Here is a 19,048-nt window from a genome sequence, read left to right on the forward strand (position 1 = left end):
GTTAGTTAAATTTGGTTGCCATTCCACTACATCTCGCTTGCCACTGTTACTTTTACCATATGTTATGAAACCGTCGGAAAGAACAATTTTATGTTAGAATGGCATGCGGATGCTCCAGATTTCCGTGATCCAAAATCTCTGCGGGGTCTTTTTATTTTCGGAATCATATCTTCCGCGTTGGCATTCTTAGTCTCTTTTCGAATCTCCCCTTTTTCTCCTCTTGAGAAATTACCGCGAGATGGTCGGCGCATGCGCACTTTCCTTTTCAATTTCCGGTTAAATGCCTGCTACTTTGTTTACTGGCAGAATCCTCGCGCCTTCGGCAAACTTCGCCATAGACTTCGTGAATGCTTGACTCCCTTTTATCGCCGGGTTCGGCTGCCTCCGGCTCCGCGGTACGACTATCCGCTTCCTTCTCGGTATCGGACGCCATATCTTTTCCTGGAATATCGGTATTATTCCCCGGCGACGAAATACCTCTGACGTCGGACATTCACTGCTTTCACGGTCGTGTTCGCGTGAGGAGAGGCCGAGATCGATAAGTTTAAACCGCCCGGAGTGAGCGAAAAAATTACACCGTGATAGAGTTCAGGATTTCGGTAATGAGCTGCTGCATATCTGTCCAGCGACGTGGAGGATGAGTTCTCATCTCCTTACTCTCATATCGAACCAATTTGCGTATTCATCTCACCATCCAGCGACTGGCAGTCAAACTTCTTTCAACTTGGTTCTTCCAGTGATCACACCACTTCTCCCAGACTCGTCTTCTTGGAAATGGTGACTATTTCGACCAAAGTGGCGATTTTGACGGAGCGGAAAGTTCTTGAATGATACGGCTGTTGAGGAGGGAAATCTGTCATCTTCTCCAGCTTGCTGCTGAAAGAAAGCAGCCGTGTGCTTGTATAGTACGAAGGACGTAGTACTGTGGATGTACTGAAGGATAACGCTGGATTTACAAATGTTGGGGTCAAATTAGGCTTATAGTTGTCACGTAAGAATTAGATAGTCAGTGAAAGCTTCAATTTCGAATCAGTGAGGGTTATATTTTGGCAAGGAAATCCAGCAACAAGGTTTACCACTTCACTGTTCATTCACTGTAGCAAATATCGTCCTAATACTCACATTGGTCAGGATAGCCGTTTGAATCGGGTGTATAGTTGAAGGAAGGAAACCGGGTGTAGCCCGAATAATGAAAAAGACCAATGGGACTTCGACGTCAAGACTAATTTGATTGAAAGAGAAATATTTTTTATTGCCTCTTTTGTCGGTCGTGATTATTAATGGAAGATTTTACCGCGCAGTTAGACTCAGGAGGTCTTTAGTATGTAGTTTCCAATTCATCTTTCAATAAGCTCAACAATGTGCTGTTCAGAGTGATAATAAGAGGTTAAATTTTTAATATTAGATAGTAAGGACAATGTAAATCTATTGAGAGCATCAGCTTTCACCGGTCAATCAAAGAATCGAAGTTGACAAAAAATGAGTCGGTGTGTTTACAACCTGAGTGCTCAGTGCTTTATGTGGAACTGAATTAGATTCCTGCCAGATAGTGCTATCTTCGGCTTCTCAAACACTAGGACTCAAGCGTTCTCTTTGACCCAGACACAAAAGCATTTAGATACTTTGTCGCAGTTTGTCATGTTTCCCAATCAAAAAAATTGAGAAGGAACAGATAATCGAACCTAGTCCCATACAAAGTAGTCGCGAGGAATGAAATGGGTAAATATTCTGCATACACGGCCGCTTTCAAATTAAAGGTGATATCTTACGCAGAGGAGCACGGCATTCGAGCTGCGGGCCGGCAGTTCTGCATCGCCGAGTTCAACGTTCGCTACTGGAGCAGGCAGAAGGATGCACTGGGCCGGGCGAGGATGACGAGCAAAGCCTTCCGCGGACCCAAGACAGGCAGGTACCCCCAAATCGAGCGAGATCTCCTCGCTTACGTCAAGTGGATGAGGAACTGCGCCGGGGTCACCACGGACATGTTGCTGTCCAAGGCCCGCGAGATCTCGCGGAGACACGGCGTCGACGCAGCCCACTTCAAGGTGAGCCGAGGCTGGCTCAGCGGATTCATGAAGCGTCACGGACTGACCCTTCGTCGTGGACAGTTCTCAGGCTTGGAAGAGGATGGTGATGTACAAACAGCAGTCGTCGGAGGTCCAGCGGTTGACGGCCGTCTCCGATTGTCTGGCGAACCGTGAGTGTTGATTAATTGTACAATTGGGGTTGATTTTTTTAATTTTGTTCATAAGTTAAAAGCCTAACTTATACTCGTCCGAGCAGTGGCGCAGCGGGGGGGGGGGGGGTTTGGGGGATAAACCCCCCCCCAGAGCTCAGAGAAATTTTTAATTTTAATCCACTTTACTTAATTGGATTCATATTACTAATAGAATAGTTTAATGATTAATAAAATATCCCTCGGAAAGCCGTAAAACTCACCATTTTGAACCATTTATCTTAAAATTCCGCAATTTATTAATCTCGCACATACCGCTTATCCTGGTGGGTATTCCATACCCCCACACACCCCGGTACTATTTGCACCTAAACTCCCCCCCCCCCCCCCCAGGCTTAATTCCTAGCTGCGCCCCTGCGTCCGAGGACTTGAATGAGTTCAGGTCTTTCCCTAATATAGTGATTTGGGAGTAGCACGCTGAAAATCAGCGTCATAGCTGGCATACTGGCTGGTGTACATCACCTCATAATTGGTGCGGAACTAATTACATTCTTTCTTTCGGTAGGACCTATTAGCCGACAACTAGTCAATATTTATTCTTTGAGCGTGTAAAATTGCAATCATCTATTATTAGCATCAATGTGTCAATTTTCCTCATGGTAACATGATGACAAAAAAATAAACCGTGAGCAAGTCCAGGCTTGGACAGTTTCTGTAACTATAGGCCTCTTATGGTTATGTAAACTTCACTCGCTATAACCGTCAGACTTTTGCGAGGTCAATGTTCGGTCGTGAGTAATTAATAATTACGGGAAACCGGGAATGGAAGATAATCATATGCCTAAGTTAGCTAATAATGAAGAAAGTTGGAACCGATACGGGGTCATTATGTGCAATGGATTCAATGCGTAATCAGGCTGTATTACTGGTGTTAAGTTTCTTTTGTATCCAAGGCGGTCTGGTTTTAAAATCTCACATTAGGGATTCTAGATACTAGTTGAATAACGCTTTTCACGATTGCATTACGTGCATGTAGCGCATTGTTGAGTGTTAAGGGTTGGGGGATTTTGGAATGCGCGCGCAAGGAAAGAGACGATGAGGTGGACCTCCGCGGAGATTTTTCAAGGCCCCATTCCACCCCTACTCCGATCCCCCAGGCTAAATTTAATGCGGGTCGTCGCCACATGGAGCGCGAAAGACAAAATAAATCTGTCAGAGGAAGCTACGCGATGCGATGCGTAGGTCCCACGCGCATCTTCTACCTGTCACTCCCGTGAACAGTTTTAAAATATCCACCAATGGCATTCGGAAAAAGGAAAACGTTCCTATGATGCTGATAAAAGGTAGCTCTGGAAAGCTGAATTTTTTAAAGACGCGATACAGAAATCTCCATTCGGGATTTTATAAAACCCGCCTTTTGGGGTTGTGTAAAAAAATGGGCTGAAAATGTAGATGCTACCAATTCAATTGCTAACATTAGGCTTCAGTTCGTGGAAGTTTTATGGATTCATGCTACAATGAATGAATTAGTCCTCTAATAATTTTCAAATTGGAATTTTTCTGAATAAATTTTCCTCTGAAATAAAGCAACGCCCTCTAACTCCTGATTAAAACAACAATCAATAAAATCGATCTTTTTTCTGTTTTATTTTCTTTTCGTGTCGTATTTCACTATTTCTCTGGAAACTTTATGGAGGTAAGTAACGTCCAGGGGCGGATCCAGAATTTCTTTCTTGGGGGGGGGGGGGGGGGGGGGCCCAAGCAAGGCCGTATCCAGGATTTTGTTCTGGGGGGGCACAAGGATACCTCGTAATACAAAACGAACGCAATGATAATGGGAACGTATTAAAAATCTTTCATATTTTTGAGGGTCTGGGGGGAGCACGTGCCCCCGTCCCCCCCCCCCCCCTGGATCCGCCTATGGTAACGTTAATATTACGGAACTGGTACCACACGGGCTTCGATTCGGTAGCGGACTCATCCCACCGTTTCCAGGGCTGTGGTTGGTTATGTCATTTTCAAATATCGGAAACTATGCTAAGATATGAAACCGTGTGTTATCAATTTCTTGTCTGTCCTCATTCTTTCTTCATCTAAACTCATCTGATAAATTGAAGCGATGTGGTATAAATGAAGTATTGGGCGATTCCCCAAGGTACTATTATTTCGTATTTAATCCCGAGCCTAATCTAGAGTAAAACTCAAAAGCCTTGTCAAACAGTTAAGGAAGGGCGTAAAATCTCTTGTGTTAGAGCCATTGGAAATTCATTATATTGAAATAGAAAATTTTAAGCGCTATGAGACATGGTTGCTTACGGTTTTATTCTACCATTTTAAAATAGGATGTTCACTGCTGTAGGAATCTGTCGGAATATGATGATGAAATTTAATTCTACATCTGACAATTGCATCGTTTTCATGAATAGGATTTAATATCTTACGAGCGTGCTGCGCCCGCTCCCAGCGGGCTTCCCCCGCTCTTTTTAATGCAGGTCCATAGGCGCGTTTCTAATTTTAAAATGTAGACAAAAAGGCAGGGTCTTATGTACAAATTTAACTGGAATGTTCGTGTACAAATTGAGGTCAGAGGACCTCTTTAAACACAACATTGGAAGTAATTACACTATCCTCTGTTAAACGCACATGATGACTCATACTTACGTATCAACAGGAGACTTGAATGTGGAATCAGCCGCATTTTGATAAAAGTTATTTAAAGAATGCGAGATATTGTTGCAAATGAACAAATGTATCAGTTTGTGCGCCGTTAACGTCAGGAATATTTACCGGTTTTTGTTTTTTTTGTTTTTTTTATTATTTAAAAACCAATTTTAGGAAACAATAACAATATTTAGGAAGTAAGATATGCCGTTGCTTGTTCTCTGATTAATTCTGTGCATTCTGGTACCTCATTTGTAGAGTTTGGTTGCGTATAAGTTGAGAAAAAGGTATCTATACAGTAGAAATAATATAGAAGATTGATTTTGAAATTGCTAGTAATGTATAATTATGACTGTCTTAATGGACTAAATGGAAGTTTCTTCTCCTCAGTCGTCGGGCACACAAGACTAATTCGTGGGTGGTGCGGCGTGTGCAAATTGAACTGTTATTCTTGAGAAATATTTATTGAATCTTATGAAGGCAGCCCTTTGTATACCCTTCAAAATGGGATATAACTTTTCTCTTCGTTCTGCCGCTCCTCTCTCCGTTCTGCTGTTACTCCACTGTTTTCGGCATTATACCTCATGCACCATGACTCTAGATTAGTATTTTTTTAGAACTTTTTAAATCTCATTTACCATTCAACTTGCCTCTATGTTCATTTGTTCAATCTTTATTCCTCTTTTGCGCACGCGTAGGTGTTTATGTTTTACAGCAATTTCCCGAGTTCGCGCAAGTGCCTGTTTCCTCATTCATTTTAAACTAGAGTTCACCTTTTTCACTTAAACAAGAGTTCAGCTCGGTTTTCATTTTTTGTTTGCAATGATTTTCCAGAAACATTGGGTTATCAAGGAAAAACTTATCTCTTCATGACGAAAAATTCTAGTTAATTTATCGTAGCGCTGGGCCCAGGATTCCGTGAAATGAAGCAATACAGGACTGAAATACTGCAAATGTTTGTTTTTCCGCGAAATGGCTTTTTACGCTGAACACGCGTGGTGATAATATCTCTCCTATCCGAAACATCCTCTTATGATCGTACTCAGAGAAAAAAAGAGGAGCGTATGGAACTAAACTCCAAATAATGTTGCGCCCTCCTTTCCAGCGTTTTTAAAAATAGTACCTACGTGGCATGTCTAAATTTTTTTATTTTATGCGCAATGTAGGGTTGAACGTTACGTGTTTAGATTGTTCGGTATCTCAATGTCGATCTAGATTAATTCACACCTTAGGCCCACGTTTTTGGAGACTGGAAAAAAATGACACCGAACTGTAAAATCAGTTTGTTGCGTTTCGTGTAAGCCTACCTTAACCAATATATTGCCTGTGATTATCTTCTAAATAATGAAAAAAGGTTGCATTGTTTCCTTAGATCATGAAATGGACCTTATTTTATGGACTTACATTTAGCTTTTTGTGTATATATCCCTCTGGGACTACATTCTTATTTCTGTCTCTACATTCTTATTTCTGGTATTACACTGATAATGATGCAGTCTTGAAATCCTTGCGTTTATGCTTCGAAAATATCGCCTCTTGGAGTAATTAAAATGGCCTGTCTGAAAAAACGACAAACAAATCGGGTAGAGAGGATTTATTAACTCCACGCATTCCCATTATTCCCAATATTTCGCACTCGGAATTGCGAATTTATGCCAATATCGGACGGAGAACCATTCCCCAGCTTTCCACTCAGCCCCCGAAGCAATAATTTTCACATCAAGGCTTCACCCGAGATTTGAACCTAAGACCCTTCGATCAGCAGCCAAGCACTCTTCCCACTAAGAGTACCATGCGCTCCCTAGAGGTTCGCTTGAGACGAGCAAATTCTGAAAACATTTTTTCCCGTCGTACATATAATTTAGTTACCCGTCGTATTTTTTCCCGTCGTACATTATTGAGTCTCCTACCTAACTCTGAGGAAGGTGGTTGTGTGCCACCGAAAATTTAGTACCGTGAGTGTTTTTTATCTATTTTTGTGTCATGTGCTTCTTCCCAACCTGTGGTATTTTTATGTTATTCAGTTTATTATATATTACCAGTGCATATATTGGAGTTTTCATGAAACATTTTTCCAGTTGAGTGGAAATCAACGTATAAAAAACGCAATTTATTATATCCGAGAATTGATTTGAACGATACATTCGACGTACATTTTATCGATAATAAACTTTTTATTTTATTACAAATTTTTTGAAAATGTTTGGCTTGAAGATATATTCGGCTTTCGTCGAAATTTGGTAAGCTATATGAAGTCAGTAAGTCCCTGGCAGATGTTGTAATATAGGAAAAAAATGAGGAGCCTCTCCCCATTATTTAAATAATATATAATTTTCCTATATTACTCTCTTTTATTACAATACAGCAACAAGCGAGTGGTTCGCCTCTTAGAAGCTTAGTTTGTTCATTGGCCAATTTTTTCCTAATTTTCTGCACAAAAAAGTTTTTTATTCGATTTATTATATTCTCGTTGATAATATTTTTTTATATTCCAAGGTAAAACGTCATTTTAAAAAAAGAGTACCAGGAAAAATTAAATGAATGGAATCAATGTAAAAACAATTTTAGAATTCACTTGTTAAAAATAAATGCCTTTAAATATTTGACACATTTTGGAAATGCATTTTCACTTTTAAAATGATTTAGAATTTTTTGAAACTATCGTTCTAAGACCACTTTTGAACAGAAAGGGTCTTTCGATGGTCTTTGGAAACAAAATGCTTCGGTTCATCATGTGGTTGCGGTAATGCTACTTTTTTCTACTCGATATACCTTGGTCTAATGTGCATGATAACCTAAGGTTAAATACTCAATATGCCTTGAACATTTCAAGATGAAACTTTTTTTTAGAAGTGATATCGCGCGAAAAAAAGAAGACAAAATACGGCCAGTCGAGAGGGTGAGATACGTTCTCATAAATAAATTTCTGCTTTCATTCTTTTTTTTCCGATATTTCATTCGTACATCGTAATTAGGTCGTAGATATGCTCAGGAAGCTGAGTAATAGAACTAATATTAATAGAAAGAAAAGGATGACGTCATACACCTCAGATCAATCGTCACACTCCTCTATAAAAAAAATCCATTCTTATATCAAACCACTGAATCTACGAAAGTTTGATTTTAATTTATATTTTAGTGGTGAAGCTGTTTAAAAAAAGATTACGGAATACTTCATTTATGTTAAGAGAAAATGATCTTGTGAAGAAAATAAAAGCGACGCATATTGAATTAATTTTAACCTAAGCGTGAGCGAAATAATTTGAGAGTTCTTGTTAACTGAGGAAGAGAGATATAACGTCCATTCTGCTGGGTGAAGTAGGAAATTATCTCTGATTGGAATAGAGGGAGAAGAGTTTTGATTTTGTCGGATATTAGCTATGTCATCACGAAAGATGTACGAAGGATAATTGCTACACATCTTTATTATATTAGCCGGAGGAAGTGTTCGTGGGTAAGACTTTTAGAAATGCATTTTCAATTTTATTACGATCTAAAATTTTTTTAAACTATCGTCGAAAGATCACTTTCAACCGAAAGGGTCATTCGTGGGTCTTGGGATATAAAATGCGTCGGTTTATCACCTGGTTGTGGCGGTACATCTGTTTTCTACTCTGTCATCTATTCTACATAATACCCTGAGAAACAATACTCTAGATACCTTGAAAATTTCAAGGTGGAAACATTAGCTGAGGCGATTGATTCACGAATAATAGTTGACCATCCCGAAAAGATTCTGGATTAACCACTGTGCAAGTAATTGGCAATGGAAATAATTTTCTATTTATTCGGGGAGAAGTATAGTTTGGTCACATTTCATTTATATTTTTATCATTAATGTCATGCATTAGCGCTCCTAAAAACAGTCTTGGCCAAGAGGCCGTGATAGACTTTCACTTCCTTTATTGATAGAAATTCCAAAAGTTTTGAAAATTTTTGCAGAAATAGTATGGAAAGTTAATTAAATAATGAGATTATCACAGAAGAAGACAAGGTAATATAGAAGATAGGACAGAGAAGATTCTGTGGTCGAAACATGGAGACTTACGCAATATAGAAGCAGTTCAAACGCAGCCTTTTCTTTATTAAGTAAGTCCTTCGTTAGTAATTTCAATTTCTACCTCTAAAATAAGGCTTATGAAGTATTTGGAGGCTATTGTTGAAATATTTGCCCTTTTTAAAAGAAAGTAACAGCGATTACATCCATTCTGCTAAGTGTCATAAAGATATTTGTTCAAGGATATGAGGAAGTTCTCTTTTCTGATATTTTGTCTTTTCGTATCCTTTTTGCGCGATAGAAACGAAGACTTGAGACCGAATAGAATCAATCCTTTATTGTTGATGCAATCTCTTTTTTAATTCGCGTTTTTATTGTCAGATGAAGTCATTTACCATGGATATCTTCAAAAGACCGTGTCAATAGCATTTCCCCACCATCGACATTTACCAGTTTCTGCCGTTATATGAATCATTGGAAAATATTTGTCATCTTCTACTGATGGTCATAACTCTTTTTTGTAGTTAGTGAGTGACATACTCGTTGACTTCCTGGAACCAACGCAGTGATTTCATTCTTATTGAGAGAGATATTGAGCATATTCATTGTAGCTGCGTCTGGATACATTTCTCTGAATTAAATGGAAACTTGAAGCTTTTACGTGGTGGAAGGGCTCCATATTAATAATGAAAGACACTTTGTTTCTTCCACAAGTTGATAAAAATTTCTATTTTATTACCGGTTTCGGCTATTAATATTTAGCATTATTATTATGTGATAATGGTGTAATAGCCAAAACCGGTAATAAAATAGAAATTTTTATAAACTTGTGGCAGAAACAAAGTGTCTTTCATTATTAACATTTCTCTGTATTGAAAACTCCTCGTATGAATCGTTCCCCTCATGTATAATTTAAAGTCTTCAATGATGCATGGAGTAATTATTCTACATATCGTGAATATAAGTCAATACGTGTATTTAATAATTTTTAATGCCAGTTTCCACGCATTTTATTTTAAATGTAATTCAATGCTAACTTCTGATCCTTTTTAGTCAACTATGGCGTAAGTTTTACATTTGACGTTAATGGTTGAAAAATGCTGAAAATTCAGGTGTTATCGTGTGAAAACGTGACACCACCATCATTAATAACTCAAAAAATGACCAGTTACTCAAATTAGAAACTTTAATCACGTCTCGGATTTTCTTTTTTTCGATATCCTCAGATGCGATATTATTACATAGGTACAAATCTTTCCTTGGCCTTGATTAAAGATTTTAGTTTTTGTGAAATTAGCAATTCTTTGTGTTCATAGTGATGGAGATCAATAGTGGAGTTAATTTGTTATTAATTTCAGGGAGTATTAAGGTGAGTTGACATTTTTTATCATCACTAACAAGCAGTAACGCACCTAAAAACAGTTTTGGTATTAGCATGCTAAGATTTGCCGATGACATAGCCGTTATAGCAGAAACAGAGATGGATTTGAAAAATATTCTGGTTAATGTGGGTAGGGTAATGAGTAGATATCAACTGAAAATAAGCACGAAGAAAACCAAGATCTTAGTATGCAGCAGAAGAGACGAAGTCAAGACTAACATTAAAATAGGGAGGCAAAAACTGATAGAGGTGGATGAATTCTGTTATTTGGGAAGCAAGATAACTAGTGACGGGAGAAGCAAGAAAGAAATTATCAGCAGAATAGCTCAGGCGAAGAGAGCATTCCACCAAAAGAGAGACCTGCTTACAGCGGGAAACTTAAATATGGAAGTAAAGAAACAATTTATAAGAACCTACATCTGGAGTATGCTCCTATACGGAAGTGAGGCATGGACAATGACCGCAGCGGAGAAAGCAAGGATAGAGGCCTTTGAAATGTGGTGCTACAGAAGAATGATGAAAATCAAATGGATCGACCGAGTTAGTAACGAGGAAGTCCTAAGAAGGGCAGGAGAGAAGAGAAGTCTCATGAAAACCTTAATAAGAATACGGAACAACCTTATAGGCCACATCTTGAGACAGGATGGCCTGACGAAGACAATCGTTGAAGGACAAGTGGAAGGCAAGAATGGAAAAGGAAGACCTCGAACAAAATATATGGAACAATTAAAGAGAGATGTGAAAGAGAAGAAATACGTAGGTAAGAAAAGATTAGCTGATAGGAGAACTGAGTGGAGTGCTGCGTCAAACCAATCCTAGGATTGTTAAACAGGGATGATGATGATGGATATGATGCGGTTTGGTAAAGAAATCACATTGATATATACTTCGTTTCTGAGCAGACCTTCCCAGATTCGTGAAGTGAGGTGCGCTACGAGCTGGAAGTTAGAATCGTTTCACACGTGAAATTTCTCGGCCTTCGAATTGAATTGGCGCTTCATGGCTTCATGGTCCCGTTTTCTGCCCAACTCTCGTGGAAATTCTCTTGACGTGATGTAGCCGCACTGGTATCTGGGCGACCCAGAAATTCCTGAGGAAGCCCTCATATTGAAGAAAACGAGTAAGATATTTTCGCGGTTTCCACATGGTGATAGGTGTGTGTTATACAGAGATTTCGGTACCTACCTACTTAAATGTAATTTCAGCATTCCCTTAAGGTCGTTGTTGGACCATCATCGTTATCAAAAATTTCCTTCGTATAATGCCAGGCGATTCTTACATATTTTCCTAGGACCTCTCGGGCTATCGGGCATGATGAAACACATTGAAAATTTCTATGGTGTATAAGTCAGTCGGTTATTGTATGCTTCAAGATTCTTATCTTGAAGTATACAATAGCAATACCCAATATCAGCAATATCGTACTAATTTGTCAATTACTGATCTCATTTTCATTAATTAAAGTGAAAATTTCAGAATTTTTTCTAAAAATTGTTTTAATTTTTGAAAGTTTACCTATTTCGATGAATTGTTTTTAATTTTTAATTTAATGTATTATTTTCTACAAAATATATAATAATAAAGAGCATACTACATATAAACCCAACTTATCGACTTAAATGGCAGATGATAAATGCTCAGTATGGATTTTATTTATTAATTTTATTTGCGCTTGTCATTTGTAGTTTCCGTGAGCTGCTATTCTTCGCATCCTCTTTCAAACTTACGTGCTCACTCACTAGGTGTACAATCGGGGATGGTGAGAACGGAGCGATCAAATGTCACTCATTTTTTTGAGTATAAATTTTACATACTCCGAATATAAGTTTCAAGAAGTCTATCCTCCACTATGCGGGCTATTACGAACTCCAAAGTTTGGACTGCTGGGCTCATTACCTTCATGCTTCAATAATATTAGAATTTGAATCAGTAAAAATATTGGCTACTTAATTAGCTTTCTTCCTCAAAATAAGGCTTGCACTTCCCTTCCAGAATAACCTTTCCCGGCATCAGAGATCTTCAGGCTGTAGCGCGCGGGTCTCAAATTCATACTTGTCTTCCAGCCTTTTTCTAGTAATTAATTTAAGTTGGCTGGTCCTATGGTCGAATGTTTTGTCATTTTCATCAAATTTTCGAAGCATGCTCTTTTAACTTCTTCGCTAAGTGTCTACCATGAAAAAAGACTTTCCGTACTTACTTATCTCGAAATCGTGCTGGAAAGCCCAATTTTTTGTGAAGGCTCTTACCAGGCTTTAGGGCCTCCCCTCCTCCCGAAATGTTTTGCCTTGTGGTGAGTACCCGCAATGAGTCTGTTGAGGAGAGTGACGCTGCGAGGGGGGTTTTGGGAGTTAAACCCCCCGTCCACCCAGAGCTCAGAGAAATATTTAAGTTTAACCCATTTTACTTAATTGGATTGATGTTACTAATAGAATAGTGTAAGGATGAATAAATTATCCCTCAGAAAGCCGTAAAACTCATCATTTTAAACCGTTTATCTTAAAATTCCGCAATTTACCTCGCACCTGCCGCTTATCCTGGTGGATATTACATACGTCCACACACACCGGTATTAGTTGCACTTAAACCCCCCCCCCCAGCCTTAATTCCTAACTGCACCCCTGGTTGAGGAGACCATTGGCCCAGGGCAACTATACTCTGATACCCCATTTTTTGATACAGCTACATTTCATAATGTCTACCAATAACCAGCGATACAAAAACTATGTGACTTATGTGAATTTTAGTATCATGCCAACGAAATATATCGCCGATTTAATGAATTAAATGCATTTCCCATGCGTACGAATTAATAACAAAACATGAGTGTTGGCAACTCGCTTATCGCGTAAGCTCCTCCCGCAGCAAATTTCTTACTTACTCAAATAAAACTTCGGCCCATTGCCGGACAAAAATTTGGTTTAAACTTATTTTTTGCCATCTGCTATTGTTCTCATTGTACCAAGAAATGAATGCTATAATGAAAGTCTTTTTACGTCGGTTACATGAAAATGACGCTGCGTTCGGCTCAAATCGCTAGGAAAAGAGTTATCTCAAATATTGACTTTGTTATCTATCTATTGACTTGTCCACATTCTCTGTACCTTATTGATTTTACCTCTAACCTAATTCATGTTGTTTATCTGAATGAATGCCCTCTCAGATGGCAATGTATTAATTTTTTTAAGTAATAAAGACATTACGTTTACTCGTTACACGTTTATACGCTTTACACGTTTAAAAACAAATACCTTTTGCATTTATTTTTAAACGTGCAGTTCAAAATAGCCTCATTAATACTTAAAGAAGTATAAGTCCTTATCTAGAGAGTGTTTAGGGCATTGGTTTTATCGGTAATTAGTTATTTTTAGGATATTGATTACGAATTTATTGGGACCTACCTCCTCAACACATTAAGTGATAGAACATCTTATTCTGGGGATTTATTTAACTTTTGGTAATTAGGAACTCTTTTATGAAGCTATCACGTTTGAGCATACGGGGGCCGTATGCACGAAAAAGTTGCCCAACACGTACTAAACCTGGATTGGAGAAATAAGTGAGTGTAATTACCTCGCTGGCCTAATCGTGGATGAGTGTGGTTTCTGTCTGCTTCTTGCATTCCTGCTCTCGTTAGCGCCGCGGAGGGCCTTGGAGGTCAAGTTGGTGTAGGCCGACGCGAAGCTTTACAGAAGGACGAAAATTCGCTTGCTCGTCGAAAAGGCTCGTTCTCTCGGAACAGGAAAGCATTTCGTCGAGCTTGCCAATTGTAGCGGGAGTGCGCAACAAAGGCGTTGGAGACCCTCCGTGATGTATGCACGCGGGGGTCAAAAGTGCAACGTAGGCCGGAAGCAGTGCACGGAGGGGGAGGAGGGAACTGAGGAGGAATAGTATGTTGGAACAAAGAGAGGCTCCACATCCCGATAGCTTTCGTTCTGAGGTGTGAAATCGAGGATTCTTTTTCAGGAATACTACTCACTTTCGCTCAAAAGTTATTCAAATTTCCTGCGGCCTTTTCAGGCAACTCCACTAGTTCTCACAATTTTTCTGCCGTTTTTTCCCTATATGGATCGTTTTTTTCGGTGTTAACTAAAGTACTAAAATTGAATAATAGGAGTACCAAACAGATTTAGTCATAAAATGGGAATTGTTTGTAAGTTCAATAAAGGAATACAGAATTATCTCCCACTGTAATTCAATTCAGAGGGACTAAGTCTAACGCATGACCAATTTGAGTACCGAAAGCAAAACAAAATACATTTGAACATAGATCGATGTCTTGGCTTATTTAGATAAAATTGTAGAAATGTGTATTTATTCGCTTTCACACGCTGGGGAGCTCTGCCCCCTCAGAACGTCCCCGGAAAAGGCCGCAAGGCCTTTTGTGGTCTTTTTGCCAGTTCTTTCAATTTTTGTCTGCCGTTTGGTCTTCAAGGATTGTTTTTCGATCATATCTAACCTACCTAAATTGAATACCAGAAATACCAAACGTTTCTTGGCATCCAGGCTTTCTGACTGTTGCAAGGTGTGCACTAATGGCTACCATAATGACTTTGGTTCCATTAATAGGTATCCACGATGTTCAAATTCCTCATTATCATCGACTTTTTGACTCCTAAATACCCCCAAAATGTAAAGCGACACTTGGAGATAGATATAAAATTTAGTGTTTCGACAACTTTCGTATTTTTCTTACGATTGCCCACGATTTTCTAGGGGTCGATTTTATGACTTTTTGCCCTATCTCGTCTCGTTCACCCCAAGCATTTGTACGAGTGACTGAATGAGTCAGTGGTCGGAAGTGGGTTTTATTGAATATAGGTTCTAGCAGTTATAAGAGAAAGCATATATCCTGCTGAGACGGTCATTTTTTGACGGATTAATCGCTTAAATCTCTTTCTATTTCATGGAAATTTTCACCTGTATTTATGGTGGACCGATGTCAACATTTGCATGTATTCTAAAGATAATTTTTTTATTCTATCTTTTGATTATTTTCCCTTTGATAATTTTTAGTATTTGAGTTGCTGGAAATATTGAGCAGGGTCTACTTTGCTTACCCTGAAATTTTCAAGATGATACGATAAGTTTTTCGCTTGTAAACCGTCACCAAAATGGTAGGTTGAGAGGGACATATAGATACGTGCTCAATGGGTAGGTTCATGTAATAATTTTAGTCATGTTATAGTTTTATTTTCCCTCCCCCGCCTATCCCCATCAATCTTCTTCCGCTCATTATTCATTCATTTGTGGCATGTTTCTCAAAACGACGGCCCGTTTAGACCTCGTCATCCTTGGAATAATATTACGTAAATCTGCGCCTATCCTGCCTGTTGCATGGACGTTAATTATTTACAAATGCATTATGTGAAGTAAATCGTCAATATAAATGCCTTTTGTGGTAACCCGCGTCAAGATTTTAAAATGGTTAGCGTCTCATTTCCTCTCCCGGAGACCTCATCAGGGCTCATTACCGTGTCGCCTTTATTGAGCATCAATTTATAGGTGGTGGTTGCCGGCAGAGAAAAGTTCCAAAAAATTCTCTGCCTGCTTCTCTCTATGAATACCCTGCACATGAGAGGAAACTTTGGCATTCTCAAAGTTTTGACGCGGGTTACCCCAATAACCATTAATATTGTCGAACATGAACCGCGAAAGTTGTATTGATTTGATGAAATAATTACACATAAATATTTTTCTCTTTAACTCCACAGTTTTAACTTTTCAGTCTTTAAGTCCCCAAAATACCTATCTCTAGGTTTCTCTCTGGGAACTTTTTTCTTTCATTGATCCTTCTATTACACCCCTCTTGCTATGCCTGATGGCATATCCTTATCGGGGATGAAATACCAAAGAAGTCGTGTTCTGCGACGCTACTTCTACGAAGCACTAAGGTTATTCAAATTGCCCACTGCCCTGGCTTGCATCGTTGAAATCTGCTACCCTGCGCATGACCCATCTTTCCTTCGCTACCGTGACGGTATGCACCCATCAAGACATATGGCATTCTTCATTCGTAGCCCTGCAGTTACTTTCCTGGTGCACTGCAGCAATCTATTTTTCTAGGCTAGTTCCTTCGAAGCTAGTTCCATGATGAGTCTTATAATATGGCCTATACACCGGATTTTCTCTCCAGTGGCGCAGCGAAGGGAGGTTTTGGGGGATAAAACCCCCCCAGAGCTCAGAGAATTTTTTTAGTTTCATCCATTTTACTTAATTGGATCAGTATTAATTATAGAATAGTGGTAGGATTTACCAAATATCCACCAGAAAGCCGTAAAACTCGCCATTTTGAACCATTATTCTTCAAATTTTTCTGCAGGAGGGCCCCCCAACTCCTGCTTACCCTGGTAGATATGCAATACCCCCACACCCGTAAGTATTAGTTGCGCCTAAAACCCCCCCTAGCCTATTCCTAGCTGCGCCCCTGCTTCTCTCAATCTTGGAGCAGAATCGAGTTTTTTTTAAATTCCGTGTTAGCTTATGCTGATGATAGTCGACGCTTTGTGTGTCTTGTGCTTCTGCTATCCCAGGTAATGGCCAACGCAATAAGTAGCTGGTAAGTTTGGCCTTTGAATTTGGAAGTATAATTTGTTAGCATGAGAGACATTTTTTGACCGTGTGGAGTCCTCCTGCATGCTGGTGATTGATCAACCCCTACCAAACACCCGTGGCTCACGGGTTATTATGTACACGTACAGGTAGATGTTCCCGAGTTATCTGAATAATTCCACTTCTTGCATTCTTTTTCCTTTTGGCGGATGAGTTTTCTATCTTTCACATACAAGCATTTTGGTTTTCTTCTTATTAATAATTATGTTATATTCCAGAAGCATTTATTCAATTGAGTTTTGATTATTAAATGCTTCTAAACCACATAGAATCCATTATTGTTCATTGGATCGATGAATCACGTTCTCTTCCTTACTCCTCCCCGCTTTTCCAACATCGTCTCCTCTATCGCGTTTGTAGGATTATCTTCCGTACCTAGTAAGTACTTGCTACATCCACGCTCTGGAAACCAGGGCTGTTATTATCATTGAATTATTATACCGATTAAGGTAGGTGTACAATTAGCATTTTGAAGGTAGCACAAGTCAGTCTCCCCTCCCACATTGACCTTACATCTTCAATCTACAATAAGGTCAACTGCCTTTTATTCCATCAATGAATCCTTTTCTTTTTCGTCCCCTCCCTCTCTTACCTAATATTCTTCCTTCTATTCTACATACTCACTATAAAAACCTCTTCCGAGCACTGAATGAGTGATTCATACGAATGTTTGCTGTGAACAATACGAGATACGACAGAAAGTCATAAAATCGACCCCCTCCAAAATCGTCTGAAACTATGCGAAAAATTGTAGAAACACTAATTTTTTATCTATTGCCGTGTTGTCAACTACCCCTATCCCTCTACTTTTTGGTGGAATTTGGGAGTTTAAAAAATCAACCTATTTTCAAAAATGCTATTTTCCGAGTCAAGGCCACATGATACGCCGAGAAAGAAAATTTTCAGACCGATTGGAGTACTTTTGGCCAAATCGTGCAATTTCACTATTTCGGCCGCAGGCTTTTCCTGACGGAGCTCCCCCAGCGAGCGAAAACAAGTACTTTTCCTATAACATTCCCTCGTCGCCATAGCATATTGTAAGGAATTTTCAGTGGGCGAATCTGAACCTGGTGGAACCCCTTCCGTCACATATTATAACCCCATACATAGCAACAATTTCTTTAGCTATCTGGCTGTAAAGTATCAAATTCAATGCTGCAGCGCGAACGCTTCCTAACTTAAGTTTTACACGTGTAGAACTTAGTTTTTTTCTGCAGGCACCAAGTACTGTCACAGTGGGAATAAATCTTGTGCTCGGCGACACTCGTTTCGCCTGTTTTGCTTGTTGTTTTGTTACTGCTTTTCTCTACTCGCTCCATCCAAAACATATGTCTCCTCCACATCTCCGTAAGAAGCATCTCTCCTCACCCTCCATACCCAAAAATTCTTTAATTTGATGCATTTAGTTTTACATAGGTTAGTAGGCTACACTACAAGTCATGCAATCTATTTATGAGTTCTATCGCTGCCATTATAATCTCTTATTGATCGTGGAAAAAAGACATTCTGAATCTGTCTGTTCTACAATTTATATCTCTTATTTTATTTATATGATCTGATATTCCGTAGTATGTTGGCAGCCGTAAGATATGGCTAACTTCGTTAGAAAAGACACTGCTCTTGAATTAATCTAGAAGGTTTAGTCTACTTTTCAATCTACAGTCCGACAGAGATTCCCATCTGAGTTTATCTAAGAGGTCAGTTACAAGACTTTCGTAACGACCTTTCACATACCTGGCAGCTCTTCTTTGCACGCGTTCTAACTCTGTTATTAAGCCTTTTTCGTGAGGGTCCCAAACACTGGCAGCGTATTCTAAATGTGGTCTAACGAGGGAAAAGTAGCTAATTTCTCTCACTTTGTCGTCGCACTTTCCTAATATTCTTTTAACAAAGCCCATTTTACGATTAGCTTCACCGGTTATTTCTCGAATATGTTTATTCCACGATAGATCATTATTGAGTCTAACTCCTAGATATTTCACGGATTCAACAGTCTCTAATTGGGTAACCCGAATTATATAGCTGCGTTGTAGGGAGTTATTATTCTTCCAAGATATACTTACTGCTGTATCCGTTTTACTCCTTTGTGTGGCCCAGATAGTTGAACTGCTCTACCGAACTGAAATTCAGCCTCATCAATTTTCACCTAACTTTTAATTTAAAAGCAACGATATTTACTTCAGGGCCGGACTTCTGTTAGTATCTTCATTGCTGGGTCAATTTT

General features: G+C 39.1%; 1 protein-coding gene across 2 annotated transcripts in view; it reads left to right on the forward strand.

Moving 5' to 3' along the window:
- The first annotated feature begins 349 nt into the window (after positions 1–349).
- The window catches only part of LOC124158816 (SH3 domain-containing protein C23A1.17-like), a 113,909-nt gene continuing 95,210 nt past the window's right edge, over positions 350–19,048 (forward strand). The window contains exon 1 of one of the 2 annotated variants that reach the window (XM_046534155.1): positions 350–2,197. In XM_046534155.1, coding sequence (XP_046390111.1) covers positions 1,716–2,197 — 482 coding nt within the window. In that variant the 5' untranslated portion in view covers positions 350–1,715. The remainder of the gene's footprint in view (positions 2,198–19,048) is intronic. The other variant, XM_046534156.1, reaches the window with a different exon arrangement.

The sequence above is a fragment of the Ischnura elegans genome, chromosome 5, assembly GCF_921293095.1.
Source record: "Ischnura elegans chromosome 5, ioIscEleg1.1, whole genome shotgun sequence".
In the NCBI taxonomy this organism is placed as follows: Eukaryota; Metazoa; Arthropoda; class Insecta; order Odonata; family Coenagrionidae; genus Ischnura; species Ischnura elegans.